This window comes from Eutrigla gurnardus, assembly GCF_963514095.1.
Source record: "Eutrigla gurnardus genome assembly, chromosome: 19".
Lineage (NCBI taxonomy): Eukaryota > Metazoa > Chordata > Actinopteri > Perciformes > Triglidae > Eutrigla > Eutrigla gurnardus.
In genome coordinates, this window is record NC_139930.1 from 13,325,572 (window position 1) to 13,351,249 (window position 25,678).

General features: G+C 42.3%; 4 protein-coding genes across 6 annotated transcripts in view; 3 read left to right on the forward strand and 1 right to left on the reverse strand.

Moving 5' to 3' along the window:
• Window positions 1-456: 456 nt before the first annotated feature.
• Window positions 457-6,722, forward strand: mpx (myeloid-specific peroxidase). 2 transcript variants are annotated; one of them, XM_084036134.1, is made up of 16 exons: window positions 457-541; window positions 689-748; window positions 852-939; window positions 1,118-1,293; window positions 1,458-1,590; window positions 1,973-2,099; window positions 2,187-2,393; window positions 2,480-2,843; window positions 3,413-3,573; window positions 3,678-3,936; window positions 4,013-4,183; window positions 4,287-4,524; window positions 4,663-4,871; window positions 5,005-5,042; window positions 5,242-5,283; window positions 5,859-6,019. In XM_084036134.1, the coding sequence occupies exons 2-16, from the start codon at window positions 691-693 to the stop codon at window positions 5,865-5,867; spliced, it is 2,280 nt and encodes a 759-aa protein (XP_083892260.1). In that variant the 5' UTR covers window positions 457-541; window positions 689-690; the 3' UTR covers window positions 5,868-6,019. The 2 variants fall into 2 exon arrangements, with proteins under 2 accessions (XP_083892260.1, XP_083892259.1); XM_084036133.1 differs by lacking the exon at window positions 5,005-5,042 and having other exon boundaries at window positions 5,859-6,722.
• Window positions 6,723-11,758: 5,036 nt separating this feature from the next.
• On the forward strand, window positions 11,759-17,081 carry loxa (lysyl oxidase a). The gene is made up of 7 exons (XM_084034788.1): window positions 11,759-12,581; window positions 12,802-12,910; window positions 13,358-13,495; window positions 14,507-14,663; window positions 16,099-16,194; window positions 16,349-16,464; window positions 16,551-17,081. Exons 1-7 carry the CDS (start codon window positions 11,954-11,956, stop codon window positions 16,555-16,557), a joined length of 1,251 nt encoding a protein of 416 aa, XP_083890914.1. The 5' UTR covers window positions 11,759-11,953; the 3' UTR covers window positions 16,558-17,081.
• A 530-nt stretch (window positions 17,082-17,611) lies between these two features.
• snx24 (sorting nexin 24) lies at window positions 17,612-22,970 on the forward strand. Its single transcript, XM_084034469.1, has 7 exons — window positions 17,612-17,767; window positions 19,066-19,149; window positions 19,840-19,944; window positions 20,270-20,364; window positions 20,489-20,518; window positions 20,603-20,667; window positions 20,793-22,970. The coding sequence occupies exons 1-7, from the start codon at window positions 17,699-17,701 to the stop codon at window positions 20,861-20,863; spliced, it is 519 nt and encodes a 172-aa protein (XP_083890595.1). The 5' UTR covers window positions 17,612-17,698; the 3' UTR covers window positions 20,864-22,970.
• A 30-nt stretch (window positions 22,971-23,000) lies between these two features.
• The window catches only part of ggcx (gamma-glutamyl carboxylase), a 198,885-nt gene continuing 196,207 nt past the window's right edge, over window positions 23,001-25,678 (reverse strand). For both annotated transcript variants that reach the window (XM_084034460.1, XM_084034459.1), the window contains exons 9-15: window positions 25,373-25,504; window positions 25,113-25,264; window positions 24,857-25,026; window positions 24,615-24,745; window positions 24,384-24,531; window positions 24,065-24,266; window positions 23,001-23,948 (exon numbers count right to left, since the gene is read on the reverse strand). In XM_084034460.1, coding sequence (XP_083890586.1) covers window positions 23,792-23,948; window positions 24,065-24,266; window positions 24,384-24,531; window positions 24,615-24,745; window positions 24,857-25,026; window positions 25,113-25,264; window positions 25,373-25,504 — 1,092 coding nt within the window. In that variant the 3' untranslated portion in view covers window positions 23,001-23,791. The remainder of the gene's footprint in view (window positions 23,949-24,064; window positions 24,267-24,383; window positions 24,532-24,614; window positions 24,746-24,856; window positions 25,027-25,112; window positions 25,265-25,372; window positions 25,505-25,678) is intronic.

The following is a 25,678-nucleotide window of genomic DNA, read 5'->3' on the forward strand; positions in this document are numbered from 1 at the left end:
ATGTTGCAAACAAGATGTAAAAAATCTGGGCTTAAAACAATTAATCTGCTGAGAAAATTCCTGTTATGTCAAATAATATCATGAAGAAGGGTTACATGTATGATTTACAAATTTCAGAATGTGAAAAAGTAGACAAAAATGTTCTAACAACAACACTCAACACTAAAACTATTTACAGTGAATGAGAACAGGAATATATTCAAATAGTTTGATACTAAAATACTAAAAAGCCGACTACAAATACTGATAATCTCATGTAATACAATGACTTATTGTTACCACTATCACTACTGCTACTGCTACTTTTTTAAATAGTTTTCCTTAAAGAAAATCAGTCCTTTTAGTTGGTCAGAAACAATGACTGATAAGAATAAACAATTTCCGTGAGAGGAGGGAGGAGGAAGAAGGAACTGGTTTTAACAGAAAGGAGTTTCAACCCTATTGAGGCCTCCACCCATCACACTGAATATAAATAAGGTGACAACAACAGAAAATCCACAACTCACAGGGCATCGGACATCGGCAGTGATCTCCACAACAGGTAGCAAGACAATTTCTTTCTGTATCGGATGCTTAGATATTTTTTAAGTTACATGGTGCTGTAGAAATAGAGGAAATTGGTGCATGCCTTTTGACAAATTAATTAATTAATGTAGCTCTAATAATGACATTTATTTCTATGTTTTAGAGATGCTTTTCTCTGCCCTCCTTGTGCTGGGCGTCTGCCTGCTTCCTACCAAAGCAGAAGGTAAGCGGCATTCTTCACTCTGTGAACACATAACTTTGTCTTACGTTAAAATAATTGTGTCACAATTGATGAACATTTTGATGATTGTGTTGTTTCTTTGCAGGAGAAAATCTTGGCAGTCCTCTCCTTCGTCAATGTTTTGAGGAGGCAAAGAAAATCGTTGATGATGCGTACAAGTACTCCAGAGAAGAGTGAGTTCATTTTATGGGTTATTTATCTCAGTAAAATAGAAGATCATTTCAAATTAATTTAAGTATAAATGTACACTGAAAAGCTAGTTTCGAGGCATGAATGCCATTCATTACAGTAACTCTGCATGTCAGTCATTCTTAGAACAAAAGAACTTCATTGTGTGACTGTCTCCTCCAGGAGTCTGAGGCGAGTCCGCAGGGATGTGGTGAAGCCAATAGATACTATTCGTCTAATGAAGCAGCCTCGAGCTGATACACGATCAGCTGTGAGATCTGCAGACTACATGATACAAACCCTCCGTCTGCTAAACGAGAGGACTCATCATGTGCGCAAACGCTCACTCAACGCAACAGGTCAGACACGTAGAACAAGGACAACTTAAACAGGCACATTGCTCACATTTTTTAATCAGGTTATGCAATGTGGTCATAGTGGAGCACTTCGCTGCTGTTAAGGACTGGACCGAAATGTACACACTTTTGTTAAATCATGAAATACTTTCCACTTTCCTTTTCAGATTTGCTATCTGAAGAGGATCTGATGACGCTTTCTGAAATCAGTGGATGTTCAGCTCGAGTCAGAATTCCTTCATGCCGCACCACACAAAACCTGAACAAGTATCGCACAATCACCAGCGTCTGCAACAACATGTAAGAGAAAGTGTGATGAAATACTGTTTGAAATACCCACTTTAGTAGTATTTTCCTCCATATTTATACTTCTGTAACGTCATCTTAGACATAAAAAAAACATATTTCTCAAATTTAAATCCTTTTTTCAAACAACTTAACATGACCAAATCTTAAATATCAACGTTGGTTACATATTTCGACTACAGTTTCCTGCATACAAGAAATTAAAAAGCAATTGTATTGTTTATTTCCTGAAAGCAAAATGAGTTGAATTAATGTGAGGTTGAGTTCGTGAAATACACCTGAACATCTTAGGCCATACACTGAAGGAGAAGTGTTCACATCTCTAGGATTTCTCAAGCAGCGTTTCCAAACATGGCTGTCTTCTGCTTGATTGTAGAAATAACCCCCGCCTTGGAGCCTCAAACACCCCTTTTGTCCGTTGGCTGCCTTCCATATATGACGACGGCATCTCCGAACCGACAGGCTGGAACAACCGAACCTTGAACAACTTCTTCCTCCCCCTGGTAACACCTTAACAAAACCCATATTCACTTTGACGAATTTGTGTAAACATTTTAAATGTTAAAAACAAACATTTGGCTCCACTTCAGGTGCGGCAGGTTTCAAACAACATCCTAAGCACGACAGATGCAGGCGTGGTCAACGATACCGAATTCACTCACATGGTGACCATGTTTGGGCAGTGGAATGACCACGATCTCACCTTCACGCCGTTCTCCCCAAGTATCCGCTCCTTCTCTAACGGTATCAACTGCGATGACAGCTGTGAGAAAACTGAGCCATGCATCCCCATCCCGGTTAGTGCGAAAACTCAAACCCAAACACTGAGATGTTTGCACTAAAAGATTCACTCAATAATCTTTGGTCTCTTTCCAACAAACAGATTCCTCCCGGGGACCCCCGCTTGCCCACCGGTCCAGACAGCTGCATCCCTGCGTTCAGATCCGCCCCTGTTTGCGGGACAGGATTTAACGCCTACAACTTCGGAGGAGTTCCCAAAAAACGAGAGCAGATCAACGCCCTGACAGCCTTCCTGGATCTTAGCCAGGTGTACGGCTCTGAGGAGAAGCTTGCCCTGAGTCTTCGCGACCTCACAAATGACGGCGGCCTGTTGCGCGTGAATACAGAGTTCAGAGACAACAGGCGTGAGCTGCTCCCCTTCACCAGTCTAGAGGCCAACATGTGCGCCACACGCAGAAGAATCACCAACGACACAACTGCCCAGGAGGTGCCCTGTTTCATTGCAGGTTAGTCATCTCGCAAGTTCATTAGTTAATTCATCATTTATTAATGCTTAAAAGATCAGCAATAAGTGTAATAATTCAAATTTTGGGTTGTCAGATTGTGAAAAACTGTTGTATATCCTTCTCAAGCCTCTAAACGTCTCTCTGTCTAAAATGATCTTGATTACTTAAAACAAAAAGAGTGAGAAAACCATGACCATTTATTGATTATTTACTAACATTTATAACTGCGGACTGCCTTCTTATTCAAATCATTGCTAATACAGAATCGTGTTTTTGTCATTTAATTTGACTTCAGGGCTGCAGCTATACATTTTATGAAATAAATAAAAATACAATAATCCATCAAATGTCATTTGAATAGTTTACGCATTCATTTTCATGCTGTTGGGGGTTTTTTTTCAGCTTGAAAGAGAAAGCGTGTTATTCTAGTGGATATTTAACAACTCAAATTCTTATTGATGTCTGATCGCTTCATTAACTATTAACTTAACATTAATTATTAACAACTCATAAACTCCTAATAGAAAGAGGAGAATGAACACTTTTCCATGTGTTTTTCTGTCTGTCAGGTGATAACCGCGTGGACGAGAACATCGCTCTGACATCCATTCACACTTTGTTTATGCGTGAGCATAATCGCCTGGCTCGTCAATTGAAGAGACTAAACCCACACTGGGACAGTGAGACTCTCTACCAAGAGGCCCGCAAGATCATGGGTGCTTACACGCAGGTAGGTGAACCTCAGAGTCAGTCAGCCTTCATGGTTATCCATCTAAATGCTGGTGTCATACACTCTATTTACTCTTACTCAAAATACATCCCCGTCTCTCTCAGGTGTTTGTGTTCAGGGACTATCTGCCTCACATTGTGGGTAATGACGCGATGCGTAGACAGCTGGGCCGTTACCCTGGCTACAATCCCAACGTGGACCCCAGCGTCTCCAACGTTTTTGCGACAGCCGCTTACCGCTTCGCCCACTTGGCCATCCAGCCATTCTTGTCTCGTCTGGATGCAAACTACAGGGAGGAGAGACGCTTCCCAAGTGTCCCCTTGTTCAAGGCCTTCTTCACCCCCTGGAGGATTGTCTTTGAGGGTGAGTACAGAGACAAGGGTGGCAACGTGTCAGTCACTCTCAAACGGTAATCCTAATTTTGATTTGACCTCTCCAGGTGGCGTTGACTCTCTGCTCCGTGGTTTGGTCGGCCGTCCTGCTAAACTGAACACTCAGGATCACATGATGGTGGATGCTCTGAGAGAGAGGTTGTTCCAGTTTGTGATGCATCTGGCTTTGGACTTGGGCTCTCTCAACATGCAGAGGTCACGCGACCACGGCTTGCCCGGTACCTCCCTCACTCCCCCGATTTTCAGTCTTTTCAAACGCTTCATCTCTTTCTTTATTGTCCTCGTCCACTCTTTGCTTACTTTGTTTGTTTACTCCACTAGGCTACAACGCCTGGCGCAAGTTCTGCGGCCTGTCTCAGCCCAGGAACCAGGCGGAGCTCGGTAGAGTTCTGGGGAACAACAACCTGGCTCGCAGCCTGCTGCGGCTCTACGGTACGGCCGACAACATCGACATCTGGATGGGAGGCGTGGCAGAGCCGTTCGTCCGTGGCGGTCGCGTGGGGCCTCTGTTCGCCTGCCTCATTGCATCACAGTTCCAGAGGACCCGCCAGGGTGACAGGTCAGTGTGCGTGTGTGTGTGCGTGCGTGCGTGTGTGTGTGTGTGTGTGTGTGTGTGTGTGTGTGTGTGTCTGTACAGTAATCCAAACACAATCCCAAACAGTCTCTGTTGACACAGATCTCTTGTTTGAATAATCAGGCTGTGGTACGAAAACCCAGGCGTCTTCACCCCGGCTCAGAGAGCTGCTCTGTCTCGGTCCACCTTGGCCACGATCATCTGTGACAACACCGGCATCACGTCTGTCCCGGCGGACCCCTTTAGCATCCTCTCAAACAGGAACCGGCTTGTCCAGTGCAGGTCCCTCCCAAGCCTGAATCTGGGAGCCTGGAGGGAGAGACCCTGCTCAGGTGATACAGCACTGTAAAAAACTCGGACGTCTCGTAGCTCTGAAAACTTAATTCCTACTGTGTTTTTAACCTGGTGTTATAATTGATTCTCTAATCATGTGTGGTTCTTCATGTGTGGTGTTTGATCTTGCAGGCCCGGGTGCTAGCTGTTATGACGTCCTTGGAAACAAGGTCGGTTTAAGTACTAAGGAGTTGTAGTCATATTATAAGAGCACACAGAAGCTGAAACTTGCATTCAGATCATGAAAAACCTGTTGTTCTGATCTTTTTGTCATCTTGGTGAAGGTGTGTCTCACTCCATTCGGGGTCGACTGATATTAGCACATTTGCATATGCTAAATAATTGAAACGTCTTTATCTTTCTATATAGAATGCGGACCAGCAGACCAGCCAGAGCCTCCAGGACAACGAGGTAATTGTTCAGTTAGGCTCAGCCTTTTGTACATTTCTGAAAGTAACAGCCAGTATCAAGACGAAAGTTAAACAAAATACTACATCAACACACATTTACAACGCAAATTAAACAAACTAGCTCAACATCTGTGTCTTCATATCTGTTCAAATTAAATTAAGTATACTAAATTTAAATTAACATAAACATAGATCATATACTGTATATAAAATACATCTTAAAATACATCTTTATATCATGTCCCTGGTGTCATTATCCCACATTCTCCAACAAAAAGAAGTATTATTTTATTGAATGAACAATGCAACATGAAGATGATCATATATTTTGTAAAGAAATGTCTTTGAAATAATAAATAAACTATAAACTATTATGTTGTGGAGTAAAAACTACAATATTTCCATCTAAAAATGTAATGGAATAGAAGTATAAAAAAAGCAGCGACTCAAGTAATTGAATAAATGTGCTGAGGTACTTTCCACCTCTCAATAATTCATATTGCAACCCCAGATTAGACATTTATTTTTATCAAAGTAGATTCCAAGTAAGTAATCTATACTTGTGTTCCTCTGCAGGTCCATTAGGACCACTAGACCCTCCTGGACTGCCAGCACGCAACTTAAGTGATGCAACGCCACAATCTGCTTTCTCTGTACGCCTGGGCGAGTACAACCCATCCTCACAGACAATCATTCGCTTCCGTCAAGTCATCTACAACCAGCAGAACCTCTACAGCACGAAGACGGGCCTTTTTACATGTGTCACCCCCGGTGTTTATCAGTTCAGCTTTCTCTGCAAGTCCTTCGTACAAGTGGGAGAGGTGGGCCTGAAGTACAACAACAAGCTGGTGCTGCGCGGTTTCAAGGTTTATCAGGGAGGTTTCCGCTTGTCATCAGGGGACACGCGGCTCCAGCTAAAGGCGGGCGACAAAGTGTGGCTGGAGGTCAGCAACGGTACCACCGGCCTGAGCACCAACAGCTACTTCTCGGGTCACCTGCTCTACAGTGCGTGAGACGAACACCCTCCCGACTGAACCCTCACCCTTTAATGCATCATGGTCTGGCTGCTTCAGCATATCTGCACCGATCTTTACTTTAATCATATCTAATATCTAATATTAAGAATTTACAAGACTAGGACATGCCATACCACTGTACCTGTTTTATATTTTTCTGAACATGAATAGTTTGAATAGTAATATAACAAGCAGCTGAAAGAACGTGAATTTTTTTGTAGCAAATCTGTTACAGGATGCAATTTACTGCACTGAAAAGTCAGGAGTCAATTTTCATGGTGGAATTAACCAGTATTAATATCATTATTTTGGCACTCGTGACATTTAAGCAGGCCTTAGTAAGTGCTTTAACCATGTGGCTTGTCTAACTAACTTTATCGATTGTATTTTCCATTCAAGAAATAAACTCTCTGCTGCAGACAGATCAAGTGTGGATGTTTTACATGGCAAAAATTAAACAGCTTGGTTGAGTTTTAACACTGACTTCAGATGTCTAAATAGAACAACAGAGGCCAAAGTGCAATCATCATTTTGATGTAATGTATGCTTCCTGTAGATGGAGCCATTGTTCTTTTTCCAAACGTGTTGAAAAGCATAACTGACCACATCTGAAAAGAAGCATATATTTCTATCAAAGTCACAGTTATCCTATTTCTTAAGCGACCTTCCTCAGTCCAAACAAAACACGTTCATGTATGTCAAGAGACACAAATGTGTTCCCTCAGTCTTTTTGTCTGTTGCTTTGTGACAAACGTACATACTTAGCATACTTAAAGAAACCCATGTTGTATTCATCATGTAAGCAAAAATAGATTCATTCCATCATTTAATGTCATCACCATGTCAACCAATGTTAAGTGTCGGGGGCGGGTTATTGTATAATCTCCAGTCCACCTGGTCTGCATGTGTTCACACTGCGAAAGGAATCTGGAGCATTGAAACGTTAGACAGGAAGTTTCTGTTTCAGACTTTAACATGCCGACAGGTGACGCCAGCTAGTGTCTTTAAAGCAAATATTTGGCTCGAGTTAGATGAGATGATTGATAAAGCTCTCATGTTTTTTTGTTTTTTTTCCTGTTGAATATGACACTGAAGCTATCGTCTCTCCAACCAAGCAAACAAAACCTTCACCAGTAGACAGTGAGCTGTTTCTTGGCACTGACTCTTAAGGAAGTTCCTATTCCTGGCCAAGAAATATTCAGTAAGCAGATGCAACATGATAATGTTTTTTTCTTCTTTTTTTTTTTAACCTTTTAAGCTTCTGACAGAGCCCGGCTAGCTATTCCCCCCTGCCTATAGTCTTTGTGCTAAGCTCTCCCTTTAAATAGTGATAATTTGTGGTCACTGTTTGTTTCTGCTGCCACCAAGTGGCCAAAAAAATCAATGAATGCAGGTTGAACTTTAATTTCATTTGACATAATATCATTCAAACAACATCCCAACTCTCGTCAGAATTGGAGTTTCAAAGCTTCCACCAAACTAAACAACGCAGACTTGTAGTGTGATTTATGTCTTAAGTTACCCCATAGTTTAGGTCACAGGTTATTGGTCTCAACACTCCGGGAAATGACTAATTCCATATCACAAGTCAAAGAAGTAAATCTCTTTCACTGGATTAACTGGAATTTCTCCCGGCTTATCTGCGGTTGTGGAATGGGAGAAAGTGCTGGGAGTTAAACATCTTTTTTCAAAGTACATCTGCATGAATCATTGTGCAATGTAAAGTTTTCTGGGTTGTGTCTTGATAAAGCGCTCCTCCTCCTGGCTGAAGAGTCGTGCATGTGCAGAGTGCCACGTAGTCCACCAGACTGCGTGTGTGTGTGTGTGTGTGTGGCTGAGTGTGTGTGTGGTGCGAACCCTAACTTAGTGCTCCAAAAGTCATGGAAACCCAGTATTTATGAAGGAGGAGAAAACATTTGAATTGTCTGTTTCTGTCATAGAGTTTGAGCTGAGATGAACCTGAGCTTATTTGAATAGTTTTTAAAATGGGTGGAGGGAAAATCCACTACTGGAAGGAAATGTAAAAAACAGAAGCAGGGGCGTTATGGGATAGAAGCTATGGGGTTAAAGTTTAAGTAGATGGTGTGATAGAAGAGACCAGATGAAGGAGGTCTTGCTGTGGACGCTTTGAAAGATGTGTTTTGTTAGATTCTCAGCAGCAGAAAGAAAAAAGAAGCCGCAAAATCTGCAGTGACGTGGGTTTTATATCATATGCAAGGACAAATGTAATAAAATATGCCTTAAATCGAGTGGTTGGCTGCTGTAAATGCTTAAATGTAGGGTTCACATCTCAGGCGAACTGGCAAATGTCTGCCAGATGTTGACTCAGGGATGGCAATGAATAATTGGTGTTGGTTTTATGGTAAATGAAGCAGCATGAAAGGATGGAGATGCTTTTCTTTTTTTCCCTCTTTACTCAATGACGTGTCTCATGCAGGAGGCTTTGTCACTTTTTTTTCTTTACGTATTCTGCAAGCTGACGTAGATTAATTCAAATTCTTTTAGCTTGGCCAAGTACACCAAAAAAATCAGGAATGGTGGTGGTGGGGGGGGATTCCAGCAACGTGGACAAAAGAAGTCGGCTAATTCCTTGCAGATGTGTCTCTTGTGCTGTGTTGGGGGAACACTATGCTACCTACGCTGGAGAGTTAAAGCAGTCTGCACGGAGAAAGCTCAATGACTTACGAGTGAAAAACATCAGCGACCCAACACAGCTGGTTCTGACTGGGTTGCAGGAAGAGGAAAGCAGGAAATCCAGGAACACACCATTTGTTGTGTCTGTCTCTCTGTCTGTATGCAGATTCAGAGAAGCTATCCATATGTGTTAAACATTAACAGATAGGGTCAAACCAGGAAAAGAGCAGATTCACTGCTCATGTTGCTCTGACTGAGTTTGGTATGTCTCCTTTGACTTTAAACCTCAGCAGCGGATTATTGCAAAATCAAGTCTCACAAATTAGTTTATTTGGCTCAGTGAGCAGCTCGAATCCTGTTTCTGTGTCAGACATTTTTATCTTTAACTCCTGAATAACTTGCATAATTCTGCAGGGCGGATCCATTTTTTGTATAACTCCACTTTTCCCTGATTGGTCCTCACAGCTTACACAAGCTGAAATACAACGTCACGTGACTGTGAGATGATGTGCGCCCTCGTTATTCAACGATTTCCTGCATGGTTAAATAGAACCGTCGAGTCCGCTACTGTTTGGAATAGATCTCGGCTGGAATCATAAATGCTCAGGCTGATTTAGAAATCACCACCACAGTTCCAGCATCCTTTTCATCAAAGTTAAAAGCTCCCCCGTGGAGTTATGGAGCCGCATTTTTAATGAGTGGGACCCTGTTTAGTTTGTTTTCGAGCTTCTACTCACATGAGCAAGCAAGTTAACAAGTATCAACATGTTTATGAGAAAGAAATCAGTCAGTTTGTTCGACACATTTTGGTGATTAACGGATGTAAATATTTTTGTTGTTAAGGAAACTCCACATGGCACCTTCTAAAGTTTTGAATCAACATAAATAGTTATGATTTTCAACATTTCAATGGTCTTCTTCATCAGAAAAGCCCCACAACTCCTCAGATTTGGATTCAATACGGCTAAACTCTGATTGGTGCGCAGGAGCACGCAACATCAACTTTTTCCAGTTTAGTCCCACCCAATCCAAACCAGTAGAATTTCAAAAGCTGTGTACTATTTCACCTCCACATGGCTGGCAAATCACTGCATGAGGTCTTCAGGCTTTGTGCTAAACTAAGCTAAGCTAAGCTAAGCTAAGATAAACTAAGCTAACAAACATGAGTGGTATCAATCTTGTCACTCTCCGCCAGTAAGAAAATAAGCAGATTTCGCAAAATGTACAATCATTGCTTCAAACATTTGGGACGCAGCTTTGTAACCACTGGTTCAATCTTTGAGCAGTGAAAGTGGATAAACAGAGCTCACTTCTCCCTCATCACCACCACTGACGTGCCCTCGAGCAAGGTCTTAAACCCGGTCTTAAACCCTCTAGTGTTGCAGCTCAGTAGCAAACGGACCAGACTACCGTTAGTTTCCAGCTGTCCGTGTGGGTAACTGTGGGTAGGACACAAAAAGAAGACATCGCTCTCAACAATATATAAAAGTTTACCAAAGAAAATAGTAAAAGTTGCTCTGAATTTCTCATGTGTTGTTCTACTTTTTACTACCTTTAGTTTAAAGCGCTGTGTGTGTGCTTTTCAAGTCAGTGATTCTAGACATTCATTCTTTGTCAAAGGAAAGACCATAATCCCCAAACAACTCCCTCAGGTGCAGATAAGAGGATGGTTGCAGCAGTACTTGCAGTCATCTGCCCCCTAGTGTCAGCATGTGGGACACTGATTGATCTGTTATTAGATAACAGGGGAATCTTGATTGTATTTGGTTGTTATCCGTCGTTTGTGGGCTTCCAGTTGTTTTTTAAAGATGCATAACAGCTCAAAATGTCTTTCTTTGAAGTCAATAGCGCCCCCAAAAATCTGTGAGAAAGTGTAAAATCCGTGAGCATTTGCTGTGGTTTAACAGCAGCCATCCTGCGGTCAACTGTGTGGCTGCTTGAGAGAATTTCCTGATTCACCAGGAAGGAAAAAAGGAAAAAGAAAACCTTGGTTTCCCAAACTGTACATTTTACATCTGGTGTTAACAGCAGGGTGGTGGTTTGACTGGGCTGCGGCGAATGACTTCCATTTATCAGGAGAGGAGCGTGGGGTCACCAGTCTGCCACCAGACACAGTAATGCAGATATCAGGTATCACCACTGCCTCGTTTTTGTATCTTGCTCGGAACAGACTCATTGTGACTTTATAGAAGATCACTGTGAGATGCATGGGACGAGTCTTTCACATTGGCAGCAAAGTAGTTCGACACAGACACTGGGTGGAGGATTTTGTGGGAGACGGTTTCCCAGAAGAAAAGAATAAATAAAATGTTGCGAGTCCATCAAAGAGTCATGTTTAGGTTTCTGAAATCCTATGAGAAAGCGAAGAGCGGAGGCTTCTGGCAGAGTGTGTTGCAATTTTATTGGGAGTTCATCCAACAGTCAGAGAAAAGGCTATTTATCACCACGCTCTGTTGATTTTGCAAAGAAAGAAACATTAACAAAATATACAGCTTGTGGAAATGTCTCTAAATATGAAACATGAGATGGGAATCTAGTTGGAAGAAAAGCTTGCATTGTTTTATGTCTGTTCTGTCCAACTGATGTGATTCAAAATGTGCATCTTTTCTTTGTGAGGAAGACAATAATCAAACAATGAATGTTTCTTTTTATACTGACACACATTCACTCCTCAGAGGGCCAGTTATCAAACACTTGGCTTGATCACGCATCCAGTGGTCATATGAGAAGCAGCACCAGACTTGTATAACAGATCCAGAAAGTCCAAACACTGAACTCCTCCTCCTCCTCCTCCGTCTCCTCCTCATCATCATCATCATCATCTCACTGGGCGCATCTGCAGGCTGCAGGAGCGGAGCGATATGACTTTACGCGGATGCATTTAAACTTGGCTTTTTGTCGCTGCTCATTGGACATCCTTCATATAGAGATGAAGGATATTTAATTGAAGGAGCAGCGTATACCCCCGGCTCATTAGAAAAATATTCGCTCTGTCACGTTAAAACCTCCTCTGAGTTCATTATGGGATTATGCATATTAGGCACGCCGCTTTACGCGTACGCGTGCCTCTATTTTTTTGTTTTCATCCTGCAAACTGTCCAGTCTCAGACAAATCCCGGGACCCAACAAGGAAATAACCCAAGAGCGGCTCTGAGGCAGACGCTACAGTGGTCACACAACGGCAAGGTTTTTAGCATTTTAAGCCAGGGCTCGGAGTATCAGCCCCCGAGGCGCCGGGGCGCTCCTCAGGAGCAAGTGCAGGCGCGACCTGTCACCATCATCCGTGATGCAGACGCGAGACATCCGGACACCCCGAGCCAGCCGGTGGCCCAGCAGCAGCAGCAGCAGCAGCAGCAGCGCGGGCTCCCGCCTCCACTCCAGCGGCTCCTGAGAGGGCACGAGCGCCCCGGTGAGCGCGCGGGGACGCAGGGGAGCATCAACGAGACGCGGGGGAGCAGCAATGAGACCCAGCCAAAGGTCACTGTCAGTCCACCTCTGCCCCGGAGAGAAGATATGATGGTGGGCGACGATCCCTACGACCCCTACAAGTCCAGTGACAGCGATAACCCATATTACAATCATTACGACGTCTACGAGAGCCCGAGGCAGAGATCGAGACCCGGATATGGCACAAGGTATCATCAGTATGGTAAGAGTGGGGTCCTCAAAACTACATTAATGAGACTAGATATGACCCATACAGTGGTGTGTGTGATGCATCTCCATGCCACCTTTGTTTGGATATGAAATTTAAATGTTATGTACCACTTTTATTATCTAAAATTTTAAAAAATCAACCTAAAAACAACATTATTGCTTTATATGTGTACTTTTTTTAATCACTTTTCTGACATTGTTTGTTGTCTTAGGTCTGCCTGACCTCGTGCCTGACCCGTACTACATCCAAGCCGCTGCTTATGTCCAGAGAGTCCCAATGTACAACCTAAGATGTGCAGCCGAGGAGAACTGTTTGTCAAGGCAGGTAGATCGGTGTCAGGACTTCTCCGCAGGGAGAACAGGGTTTGCATCCAAGTCTGAGTGTGATTCAGAGAGCTGTGAGACATAACAACTGGCTCAAAGTGTTTGTGGGTGAGGGCAGTGGAACCCTGGGATGAGGTAAAATTAGCTGAATTCTGCCTCTGATGCCGGCGACGGGTGGAGCGGTGGATTTTAATCATAGTTTGCCCCGCGGAGAGAAAGCCTGAATGGTAAACACATTATCGAAAACGAACCCAAACAACCACGTGTCTCCAAGCTATTTTTTTCCACCCACCATTTACACACAGTCTGCCTTCACTCAGACACCGAGCGTCTGCTCCGCTCAGAGGAGGGGGATCCAGCAGGAGAATCGTGTCCATATATGACCCTTTTTTTCTTCTTCTTCTTCTGCTAACTTACGCTCTTGCTTCTGCTTTGTGCCTGCAGCTCGGCCTACTCATCCAGCGTCAGAGACTACGACTCCCGTATGCTGCTGAGGTTCCCTCAGAGAGTCAAGAACCAGGGGACGGCCGACTTTCTCCCCAGCAGGCCACGTTACTCCTGGGAGTGGCACAGCTGTCACCAGTGAGTACTTATGTCATGTCATCGCCGGCCACCTCACCATCGCACACGGAAAAGGGACATTCTCTCTCTGACATGTGGCCACTTTCTTGCATCACTTGTTTTCACCGGGCCAACAAGCTGACATCAATTAGAGGCATTCACGTGAAGAATTCATGCATGAAAACATAAGCCAAGTCTGGATGCACTTTTGGAGATATGTGTCTGAATCAGGTATACATTTAAAAAAAACATTTCAATATGGCTCACATGTTTTTAAGTGTTTTAATAAGAGACAGAACATTCTGATGAAATTTCTCGACACAATGCGACTGTTGTTTTGTTCAATACATCAATTGTTTCCTGCTATTTGCCGGTTTCTCTTTTCCTGTCTTGTGATATGGCACCCCCTGTTGAACCACTGTTGTGTTACTTTTGGCTTTGATAAGATTTTGATATCAGCGCTGACATCTTAGCATGAGTTTAATCTGTATATTTAGGCTTTAAAATATATTATTTTTTATTTTTTTTAAATCTCAGCATAAAGGCAGTAAAAAACCCAGTTTGGGGCGTTCAAAAGATGATGTGACTGAACTTCATACGACCTTTGAATTCAGTTAATTTAGCTGCAAAGTCAGACGCTGTAAAATAAAAGTCCTGCGTTTCAGGTAATGAGCCGAGAAGTATAACCGCTGGTGTGTTTGTTCCTTTACTGAGCTCATGGAAAATGGCCAGTTTTCCTTGATTCATCAGAAACTACCTCAGTCCATAGTTATGTTGTGAAACAACCACTCCACTGTGCTCAGTCCCAAAATGGAGCACATTTGGCAGAGATCCAATAAACGGTTGCGGCGGACTGTATAGATTATTCTCAGTGTTTTCAAAGTGCAGCTTGTGTTAAGATCCAGACTGTTTTTGTCTCATTAAACAAACAAAATATTTAAGATAGTATAGTGAGAGCGGATCCATGTACTACCTGATGTTTGCAGTGGTTGCACCACTGAGATGTTGAACACTGCTGCTGCTGATCCACAGGCACTTCCACAGCATGGACGAGTTCAGCCACTACGAACTGCTGGATGCGTCCACTCACCACTCGGTGGCTGAAGGCCACAAGGCCAGCTTTTGCCTGGAGGACACTTCCTGTGACTACGGCTACTACAGGAGATTTGCCTGCACCTCACACACCCAGGTCTCAAAGATTACTGTCGAAATGTTGTTATTTCTGACTTTAAATCTGTGAAAAGAGTCTATATAGTGACCCACTCTGTGTTTAGCATCTTTCAGCTCATTGTTTCGGTTTTAATGCCCCCGACTTTACTGTACCGTCTCCTCTTTTCCTGCCACTGCAGGCAGCTTAAGACCTCTCATAAATTGACCTGCATTTGCTGGAGAAGATAGCCAAGAATTAATTAGCTAAAGAGATATTTTCCTCAGGAGCTGGCGGAGACCAAAAACACAGCATTCCAAATGAATGTTAATTAATGCTGTGCCCATGTGTAAATAAGTAACGCAAGTAAACATTTTTGCCACATCTACTTTATAAGGTTAGAAAATGTCAGTTGTTTACAGCTTTTTTCCGCTGCCCCCCCAAGTCCTTAAAAAAAACAACCACAAACACTTAATGCAAGTTTAACTTCACAAGTTAGTTCCTGTTAGCTTGTACAGAAACAACGTCAAAGTAATCCCCCCCCCCCCCCCCCCTGGAGATGCCATCGTTTTAAAGGTTACACTCACAGTCTGCATTGTGCCTGGAGAGAACAAATGACCACAGGGACCAAAAAGACAAGAGGCTAATCTATTGATACACATATTAGATATTAGTACTCAGGTTACCTTTCATTGTACTAATGGTCATGACGGTGATATGTAGTACTAGCTTCTGTGGGCATGAAAATAGGACTTCTTCCATCATAAGTCCTTATGGAAAAGCACCAGTGTGCTACCAACAACAGTAATGGTTCTGCACTATTCAAGTGTCCCAGGAAGAGTGAGCCAGCGTGCACAATACCTTTGAAACTGAAAGAGCTAAATGGAATTCAGCCATCATTCATTGTGCTTTTCCTAACGGGACATATCAAAATAAAAGCCAGTTCACTTCAACAGACATAACTGCAATGATACCTTGTTGCACATTCACACTGTAATGATCTGGTTTCATTTGGAGGATGGTGCCTTTCCTGCCTTGCTTCTCATTGAATGACCTGTTTGTTTTGGTTGCTAAATGTCTGTTAAGCAGCGTGGAATGATGAAAAATAAGTGCTCTTTAACAAAGGCAGCTGTCCTTTAGAGAACAAGTATTTCCTTTTTGCACGAGCCAGTTGTGATCTTTAAATGAATTCCTGTTTCTCCTGTCCGATGATCCCACCGTCTAAACGTCTGTGATCAGTTGTCTGGCAGATGACTTCTTTTTCCAACCTTCTTTCCAACTTCTATATTTTGGCTGAGTTTTTCTTCTTCTTTTTCTTAAAAATATTGTTGTTTTTGACATATTTTACTCATACCTTCAGGTATCTTACTGTAATAAAACATTTCTGTTCTACTTGCACAAATAATATAACAATGTTGTTGAATAAGAAGTGTGTTTCTGTGTATAAAGTTTGATGTGGATGCTGTCCAATGTGCAGGGCCTGAGCCCCGGATGTTATGATACCTACAACGCAGACATCGACTGCCAGTGGATTGACATCACAGATGTGAAACCTGGAAACTATGTCCTCAAGGTTTGCTCATAATACCAGATGACATTTGTCTTCCTCCGTGAGACACTAAACCCCCTTAAAGAGTCCCACTTGTGTAAAACCCCATTGCCTCCACTATGAGAACCTCTGCTGTTTATTCATCTTTGTTGCCGTGTTGTTGATTCTTTGCCCACAGGTCAGCGTTAATCCCAACTATCACGTCCCAGAATCAGACTACAGCAACAACGTTGTGCGCTGTGACGTTCGCTACACTGGCAACTACGCCTACTTGTCCGGCTGTCACATGTCATCGTGAGTGTCATGTCTCAAGTGACAAATGTTTCTTTGATCATTCCTCCTTAGATCCTCATGGTGATTTTCTTCGTCTTTTTTTTCAGGTATTAAGAGGTAACAGCAACTCAGCGGAGATGTTATGGAAAGGACAATGCAGAGGACTGCACATGGAATCAATGCTCAATAGTTTAACGTTTTATAATTTAAAATAATCCCAATTCAAAAAGGAAAAAGTAGGGAAGATTTGACGTCTTGGTGATGGATAAAGTTCATTTGTCTTTGCTTGTTTTTCTCCATACTGATAAGTATATTATTATCTCATCTTTTCTTTAGGATATTTTCCATTTCATACTTCTATGGTATTGTACTTTATGCTTGTCTTTATACCACGTGTAAGATAGTTAAAGAATAAAATTAATGACATTTTGAATCTTTTTTCTAGTTACAAGTGTGAACAACTTACCCCCATTTTTAAATCAATATCAATTATATCACAATTTTAAAATGATCCAGCTGTAAAGAAAATGTACTTGTTATATTTATATGCAACAGAAGAAACTCTCTTTATTCCAAAGATTTTATTGAAACTGAGTTGAATAAAACTTTGTTATATTGTATCTCTTTTTTTAGACTGACCAGATTGAGGTCACTTCCCTGTCTTTTATTTTTTTTAACCTTTTTTTCTATGTCTTATTGTTTCACAAACACACTGAATCACAAACAGACACGCAATTTTAAAAGAGTGGATACAAAAGGTTCAAAGGGCTGCAAAGAAAGGATATTATATTCTTAATATTCTTTACATTTATTTTTTTTTCTTCACAAATCCATTTCAGAAAATAGTACAAAATGCCCATATTTCAAAATATAACCATAGAAAAAACAGCAATGGCTGACATTTAAGGAGCTGGAACCAGAAAGAAATTAAGAATAACATTTTAAGATATAAATATATCATGTATTAATGTGATGATATATTTTAATAATTACTGGTTCAGTAAGTACACTTTGGACTCCATAATGCGGACCTGTATTGCGCACTGTCTAATTTAAGTATCTTCCGGTACAGCAGGGGGCGCCACTGAGACTTTGTTCACGTTTGAATCCAGTGATTTTTTTTATCAGGCTGCTACAGAAACGAGTCAACCACCAGCAGAGTGTGTTTATGGGTGTGTGTGAGAGAGAGAGTGTGTGTGTGTTAGAGCCATAGGATACAACACTACCGAGAAGGCGGTTGTTCTCCCGAGTTAAAATGCATCCGGTCCGAGTGTCGATCCCGTCGTTCCGGTCAGAGAACAGCTCGATGGAGAAAGGTTACACGGTAAGCTGCTCGGCCACAGATAGCCTCTGTCCGGCCGCCTCGCCTGCTCCGCTGTCATCTCCCTTCATTTAGCAGCAATGTCGCTTCTAATGTGAACGCTTCGCTGTCCGTTTGCCTACCGGGCTGTTCTTGAATGTACCTTGTTTTTATTCATTTTAAACAGCGACAGAACCAGAGTTCACAACAACCCATCAACGGGGCGAAAAAAAACTATACAGAGAAATCTTTAACTGTATTTTTAATGTAACGTGTCGTTTGTTGTGGTAAGACTAGTGAAGTTGTGTTTTAAGTAGAGCCCACCCAGGATCCCCCAGCTGTCTGGACATAAATAGCCTCAATTAAATAACGCTGTAGGCGATGACATCAACTCACCCTTTAAACCCCCCGTCAATGTCAGCTTAAAGGGGTACACCAGGACGGTACGCATTTAAATAAATAGACAAAAAACGACTCGTCATATTAAAGCAGCAGAGGCTGGGATATGCTGACTTTTAGTGTATGTCAACCTCCAAAACACCTTGGAGCCTACATTTCCCACAATGCATTCAATAGCCATGTCTTTCAAACTCCATTGCCTCCAGATTCAAACATTCTGTCACAAATTTGTCCCATTTCTAAGCCTCCCTGTCCTCTGACCCCAGTGCCCTCTGTGTCACCCATTTAAAGGAATAGTTTCCATTCTTTACTCAAAGCTATGCAAAGCTTATTATATACAGTACACACATGCACATGGTATTAATCCTCTCATCTAGAAAGCACATAAGTCTCAAAAGTGTTGAAATGTTCCTTTAAATTATGTATTCCTCACATAATCTGAGTCAGCTCAGGGATGTTTCTCACTTCTTTTTTTTCCATTTTGTTCCACAGCGACGTCAGCATTTCATTGCTGTGCTGTCTGTAGTTGTTCCCGGATTTGTTAATAATCCTTGTGTTGTCAGAACAGAATTGCAGTAACGACGCTGCCGTCATTCAAGAGTGGATTTCTTAATTTACTTAATGCTGGTGGGAAGAGTGAAGCAGAAGAATCCAGCAGAGTGACGGAAGTTTAGTTTAGGGATGTTGGCAGAAATTCTTAAGATCTTTTTTTTATTTTTTTTACAGCAGCCAGATGTTTCCTCTTGGTAACTAGCAGACATAACTGACAGCTGTGCAGTCAGCTGGTCACTGTGGTCAGTCAGCCACACTGGGAGGGGCCACTTTGGCTTATGGCCTCTAGAGATAAATCATGATTCATGAACTGACTTCTCATCAGCAGAATTCACCCTTTTTGACAAGAACTCTCTCTCTTTTTCTCTCAGGTCTTTAGAATCGACGTGCTTATGAACGGCAGACAACACGCCGTTGAGAAACGCTACAGTGAATTCCACGCTTTACATAAAATGGTGAGCTTCAGTGCATCTTGGGCGCCAAAGTTCTCCTTTTTCTTCATAGTTCATATTTAGTGCCCAGGGGAATCTTGTGACTTCTGCTTCACCAGGATTTTTTTTGTTCACACTGATATTTGAGTTGTAAAAACAATGCCTGTGGTTTATTGCATAATGTGCTATAAATAAGATAAATAACTTAATCCGTTGGTCAAACTGTTGAACATTTGATGACAACAGTTTATTAGCATTTTATGTACTTTGGACTTCCGACTTCTACATCTGAGAATTTAGAGAGCAAAGAATTAATTGGGTAATAAATTAAACTAATAAATGAAATGGGTCCAACTTTACTTATGTGGGGGAAATCCCAGCAGCAGATTAATGATTAATGTGCTTGCTGGTGGTTAACCACGTTCACCATGCCGGTTTGTTTGAGGTTGTAGCTTTACAGATGAGTTCCTCTTCCTCTGCTGCTCAATAGTCCACCATTTGTTTGACTGGAACTGAACGTTCTGTATGGGCCTCTGGTGTAAATAATCAAACGAAGGAAGGCTGAATGACCCGTTAGCTGCTTCACTCACAATGTCCTGGTATTATTCATGCTGGTCCTGGTAACTGGCAGATGTTAGCATGCTAAAACACACATGGCGGCATGCTTTTATTTCCCCAGTGTATTTTTTTAATTACGCTTTTAAACCCCTGCAGCTAAAGAAGAGCATAAAGCCACCGGAGATCCCTTCCAAACATGTCAGAAACTGGGTTCCCAAAGTCCTGGAGCAGAGGAGGCTCGGTCTGGAGATCTACCTGCAGGTACCCTGATACACCTACGCTCCACCGATCAATATGTATCCACGCTGAATATTTGAAACTGTTTCAATACACATTTGCCAGCTGCTATTTCTGCTCTCTCTTCTCTCCAACATCTAAAATTGTAGGAATTGTATGGACGTTCTAAATTATCGAGACAATGGCGTTTGTGTCGTGAACGTGTGATTTTGTGTAATTCAAAAACAAACGCACAAAACTACAGTACAGATGCAGTGAGATAAACAAAACTCAAAGGTCGTGCAGGTCACCTCAGCCTCTGCTTCGTGTCCACATTGCAATTTGCTTTTGTTTTTGTCCGTTTTGTCAGACTATAATTACGGAAAATGGAGTTCTTCCAAAGATATTCTTGGATTTCCTGAATATCCGCCATTTCCCTTCGGTGCCAAAAACAGAAAGCTGTGGGTGAGTTGAAAGCCTATGGAATGAAAGGCCCAATTCGTGGCATTTTTTATTTTATTTTTTTATTTTTATGTTTGTTGTCAGGCTACTGGAAGGCGTGGCTTAACTTGTATTTTTCTTCTTCAAGGTCATTTGATACCGAATCAGAGGAATCGAGGTGAGTTGTTTCAGTTCATTTGAATAAAAACTGTTCTACTTGGCCGCACACAAACTTTCTAACTTCTCCCTTTTTTCCCCACAGTAAACTTTCACATCAGCCAGTCTTGCTCTTTCTGAGAGATCCCTACCTGCTGCCATCTGCTCACGGTGAGTTGAGGCTACTTTTCCCTATACTTTAATGCTTTCTGGTAAATTAACTATAAAACCATTGTACGGGTCTGGAAATCTGACCTGTTTAACCTGAAAAACTTCATCTTCTTCTTTGCTTTCAGATGCATTTTCAAATGTGGTGATTGAAGGTGTGGTACACGGAGTTTTCTACCCAGATCTTCAGCCGAGGTAGAGCTGTAGCACCGAATCTGGCGGCACGTCGTTACTAACCGACGCTTCACGTTTTCACACCATTTTAGGTGTGCACCAGGGAAGGATGTGACATGTTAACATACACTGAGCCTCATTTACGTTTTCAAACGCATAAAACGAAAACGTATACATCTTTCTTTCTTTCTTCTCTTCTCACTGGTATCGTCACCATCAGCAATATTGACTCATATTTCAATGGATTTAATCATTTCATGACTATATGTGAAACGGTGGAATGTTAACAGTGGCAGGTTTGAGGCATTAGAGATAATTAAAGACTAACAATTAAGATTTTAGCTAAATTAACTAACTTATAGCTTCCTTCTTACTTAAAGTAATGAGTGAAATTAACTTAGAGGATCAACTGGAAAAGGAGGTCAGAGGAAGATCAAAGAAGGGGAAAACTTTGAACTTTAAGCAAGTAAACGCCAGGAAAAGGAAATGCTGATGGCACCCGGACTGAAGGATTTTTGCCAGACACAGAGGAGGCCTGTAAGGACAAAGCACAGTTACCTCTGGAGTCGGGCTGGATCGCAGCCTGCAAACGGGGAGGTGCCCCGTGTGGTTTTTGAATTCGCCCCCGAGCTGCCAAAATGAGCCATCTGAGGGAGAGCAGCGGGGGAAGAGTTTGTGCATTCTGGTGGAGTTGACAGCTATGTGCTACTTGTTGGGGTGGAAGTGATTTGACTTGTGACGTGGGCACACTGGTGTTTTATGAAGGAGTGCTGTAGTGTTTATAGTGGTGCTACTGGAAGTTTGGTCAGGTGATGAACTTGAGGTTTGATTTGAAATGTAGCCACAACAGACAGAAATAAGTGACAGAGGAATGACGCATTAAAGGAGCAATATTCAACATTAATATGGCAGCAAACACTGTTTTCTATGTAAAGATATAGTGGAATAACGTCTACCTGAGCAGAGAATGAAGTCGCTCTCACTTCCTAGAAATAGCCGGCCGGCGGCGTACACTTTAGTGTTTATCCATGCATGCGAGGGCGTCCGTCTGCCACTCTGCACTGCTCTCATACGGCGGTTACAGCTGATAACGCCGCTTCGAAGCTCACGTCTTTATAATGCCACACCCCTGGGTGTTTTTTCTTTTTCAAACTCCTGTATACAGACTATGGTTTGCCCTTTAAGAGGAGGATTATGGTGAATTTGAGGGCTTTTTTTTCCTCATTTCTTGTTTTTCGTCCTTGCTTCCTTCACTTTGCACTTTGGAAAATGTTTAATGAAAGATGCAATGATGAGATATGAGGACTGACAGCACATGCAAAACCTAAGAACGACATGTAAACATACTTTCAGTTTGTGCAAAATTATGTTAAAACAAAAGAAAAAAACTATTTCGTAATAATGATTAAATCAAGGCAGGTCCTGAATGCTGACTCGAGCTGACATAGAGCATGTTCCTGTTATATTGTCCCCAAAACATAAACTAGCCACAAATTTGGTAGCTGTAGATTTTCACATGAAATGTGAAGAAAGGCTTCTCATAACACTCGCTAAAGGCTGCTGTCTAACACAAATACCAGTCCTGTTAAGTTGAATGCTGAATTTCACACATAATATATAGAAAAGGCCAGTTTTTCACGTGTGGTGATTAGAGGAATAGTCACCCAGCATGTAAAGGGATACAAATATTTTGTTTTACAGGGCATTTTTTTTCCACTGTGCAATATAAAATGATTATCTTTATATTGTTCCATGTGAAGTACAAACACCTCTCCGGATGTGAACACTTGAAATGACTCGTGGCTTTTGAGAGTCACGTTTTGGGCAGTAATTGCCGACACTTTCTTATGTGACTGGACCTCCACTACAGCACAGCGACGACTACATATTTATACCGAATCGAGGGAACCCATGAACAATTAACCTGTTATCAGATCACGATTTCATGTTTTAACAAAGTAAATCATTTCCTAGAGATCCATCTGTAGATTTATACGTATTTATATTGTGCAACCTCGTGCCGTTTGTGATCTATGTGAAACGTGTCATTTATGTGCCATAGTGTCCTACACCTACAGTGAACACTGGAATTCTACTGTAGCACTTTAACATGGGCGATATGTAAAATACTGACACCAATAAAATTCACTATTTCCACAATCCTCCTTGTTAAAGTTCATTTCTTTTTAATTAAAAAAACTTCAAATGTGTTGAAACAAGCTCTTAGAAACGTGACTGGTAAAGGCTGTCAAGACACTCCAGTCAGATTTTTATATCACATTATCGGGGTAGCATAAAAGCTCAGAAGTATATTCCCTCAAAACTGTAAACCTCCACGTCTCCTGCTGTATTTTACTGTACAGTTGTTACGAGTCAAACAGGATTATTGAAATCTGTGGAGGAGTTATCGACCGACCCAATCCTACTTAACTCAAATGTTCAGTAACATGCTTGTTTGCTTTCATTTAAAATGCATAGTGCATTTAAAGTGTGACCATAGGATGCATCTATCATGGAGCATTTTTTAATTAATTACTAATATATATTGTAAATGTCTTGGTCATGAGATCCTTAAGAAATGTATTCTTGCACAACAAAAAGGTGCACATCTGCTAACACTATTCAGGTGTTGCTGCAGCTAAAACATAAACTTGTCCTCTGCAGAAATTCAGCTTGTAAACAAATGCTTTAACAAAAATACTGGCTTCATGTTTGAAAATATTGCAGAATATTTCAGAATCATAGAAAATTAAGAAATCCTTTGATTTCTGGGCAGCACTCTCCCAGTAACCGTCAAGTAGTGTCTCACACACACACACACGCACGCACGCACACACACACACACACACACACACACACACACACACACACACACACACACACACACACACACACACACACACACACACACACACACACACACACACACACACACACACACACGGCGGCGGCTTTAAAGTTCTCCATGACCGACTTCATCTTTCAGCCGATCATCTTGATTGGCTTCCTGCGGTTCCTTCATGTTGGCGAACGCAACTTCTCTTGTCAGCTGTTCAAGAGGAGGGAGACCAACCGCCAGGTTTCTCATTGCAATGGCCGTCATCAAGAATCTACGAGAGAAGGGGGGCGGAGTTAATGAGATACCTTAACGGATTAATTAAGTGCATTTTCCTGTGTAAATGCGACGCAGTGGCGTGCTGCTGTGCTGTTAGAAGACGACGCTCACCCCCTCCGTATCGTGTAGTACTTCTTCACTGCAAAGCGCTCCAGTCGCTCCAGTGCACTGGCCTCCCTGCGCTTCTTCACCTCCTTCATCCGACGCTGCCTCTTCAGGAACAGCTGCACGATCGGGTCCGTGGCGTTGACCTCCGACCCTTCGTCGTCTGCAGCGATAAGAGGCTGCAGCTCGGGAGGAAGGGGCTCCGTTTCTGTGGGAATGGACCGTCCAAGTCAGCATCTGATTGATTTTGACATCAAGCCTATTTTCTTCATACAATAACCCGCTATTAGGTTCTACCCTTTACGGCTTTGTGTTTTCTCTTTACCTGTCCCATTGCGAACACGCTCCTGAAGCTCATACAGCTTGGTGAAGTTCTCCTGCAGTGCCGCCTCTGTGGTGTTGACGTAGATGTACATGTAGCAAGACGGGCCTTCGGACACTGTGTACACCTTGTGGTAAGCCCCAGCAGGTACCTGCACACACATACACCTTACAGTAAATGCTTGAGTGTGTCCTGGTTGAACAGTGCATTGTTAGCGGTGATGATGATGAGTACCTTTGTCTGCTCGCCCGGCTGAAGAGTGTAGTTCTTCTTCTCCTCCACTATCTCCACGTTCACTTGGCCCTGCAATACACTGATGCTGGTGTTGCCCAGATCTTCACTTACAAAGTTTTCTAAGTGGAGACCTATAAGTTAAAACTGTCGGTTAGCAACAATAATTAATAAGGAATAACAAAACAACAGTCTAAAAACAACTAATTAATCTGTCTACACATAAAGGACAAGGGATTTGTAACCTGGGAAATCAGCAATGAAGACGATCTCAGTCTGGTTGTCCAAACTGCCCTCAATCTCCTGAAACTTGGTCCTCCAGGGCGAGAGGTCCACCAGCAGAGGCATCAGCCACGGGTTTGGTCTGAAGGGAGACCAATCAGCCTTCACAATGTCCACACGGGGATCAAAGATCCTTAAGAGAGAAAACACACACAGTGCGGTTGATACAGCTGACATGACGTTAACAGCGTCTTTTTCTCAAGCAAAGGGCTCTCGTACCTTTGCTGGAAGCGTTCGTTGATGGACACCCAGATGTCAAAGTAGATTTCAGGTTCAGAGATATTATAGCGGGGGAGGTGCTGGTTGAGGCACGTGGCATACTGCTTCAGCATGTCTCCGTGGTCTTTCCAGCGACGGCTTTGTGTGAACACCTTCAGTACACAGACAGTCACATTAGTACTTTAGTAGTAGATGGCTAAACTGAGAGCAGGAGAAAATCACAAATTTCAGTATCGACAGTGGCTTTCCCTATAACTCACCCCTGGGTTCAGATATCCAACGTCTCCGGTTTTTCCATCTCTGTAGGTGATCTTAACATGCTGGTGGCTGCGGGAGTGAACCATCATGTCCCACGAGTAGCCATACAAGCCGTTGGTCCAGTTGTTGTAACCCTGCAGATGAACTCAATGTTAGGATGATTCTCCGCTAACAGTCATCACAGTGTCATATATCTGTCACCCTTTCACCAGATTTTATTACAGCTGTTTATGAACCAAGAGGAAAGTGTGCCAATCAGAGCCTGAAGGTGAGTTTCTGCTTCTTTGGGGCTTTCACCGTTCTGCTGA

Coding starts and splice junctions, on each gene's coding strand:
- snx24 (XM_084034469.1), top strand. CDS start 17,699: ATGCATCCGGTCCGAGTGTCGATCCCGTCGTTCCGGTCAGAGAACAGC. Junction 19,945..20,269: donor GTCTGGAGATCTACCTGCAG/GTACCCTGATAC, acceptor CCGTTTTGTCAG/ACTATAATTACGGAAAATGG. Junction 20,519..20,602: donor ACCGAATCAGAGGAATCGAG/GTGAGTTGTTTC, acceptor TTTTCCCCACAG/TAAACTTTCACATCAGCCAG.
- mpx (XM_084036133.1), top strand. CDS start 691: ATGCTTTTCTCTGCCCTCCTTGTGCTGGGCGTCTGCCTGCTTCCTACC. Junction 3,937..4,012: donor CTGGAGGATTGTCTTTGAGG/GTGAGTACAGAG, acceptor TGACCTCTCCAG/GTGGCGTTGACTCTCTGCTC. Junction 5,284..5,858: donor AGAGCCTCCAGGACAACGAG/GTAATTGTTCAG, acceptor GTTCCTCTGCAG/GTCCATTAGGACCACTAGAC.
- loxa (XM_084034788.1), top strand. CDS start 11,954: ATGGGATTATGCATATTAGGCACGCCGCTTTACGCGTACGCGTGCCTC. Junction 14,664..16,098: donor CCTGCACCTCACACACCCAG/GTCTCAAAGATT, acceptor TCCAATGTGCAG/GGCCTGAGCCCCGGATGTTA. Junction 16,195..16,348: donor CTGGAAACTATGTCCTCAAG/GTTTGCTCATAA, acceptor CTTTGCCCACAG/GTCAGCGTTAATCCCAACTA.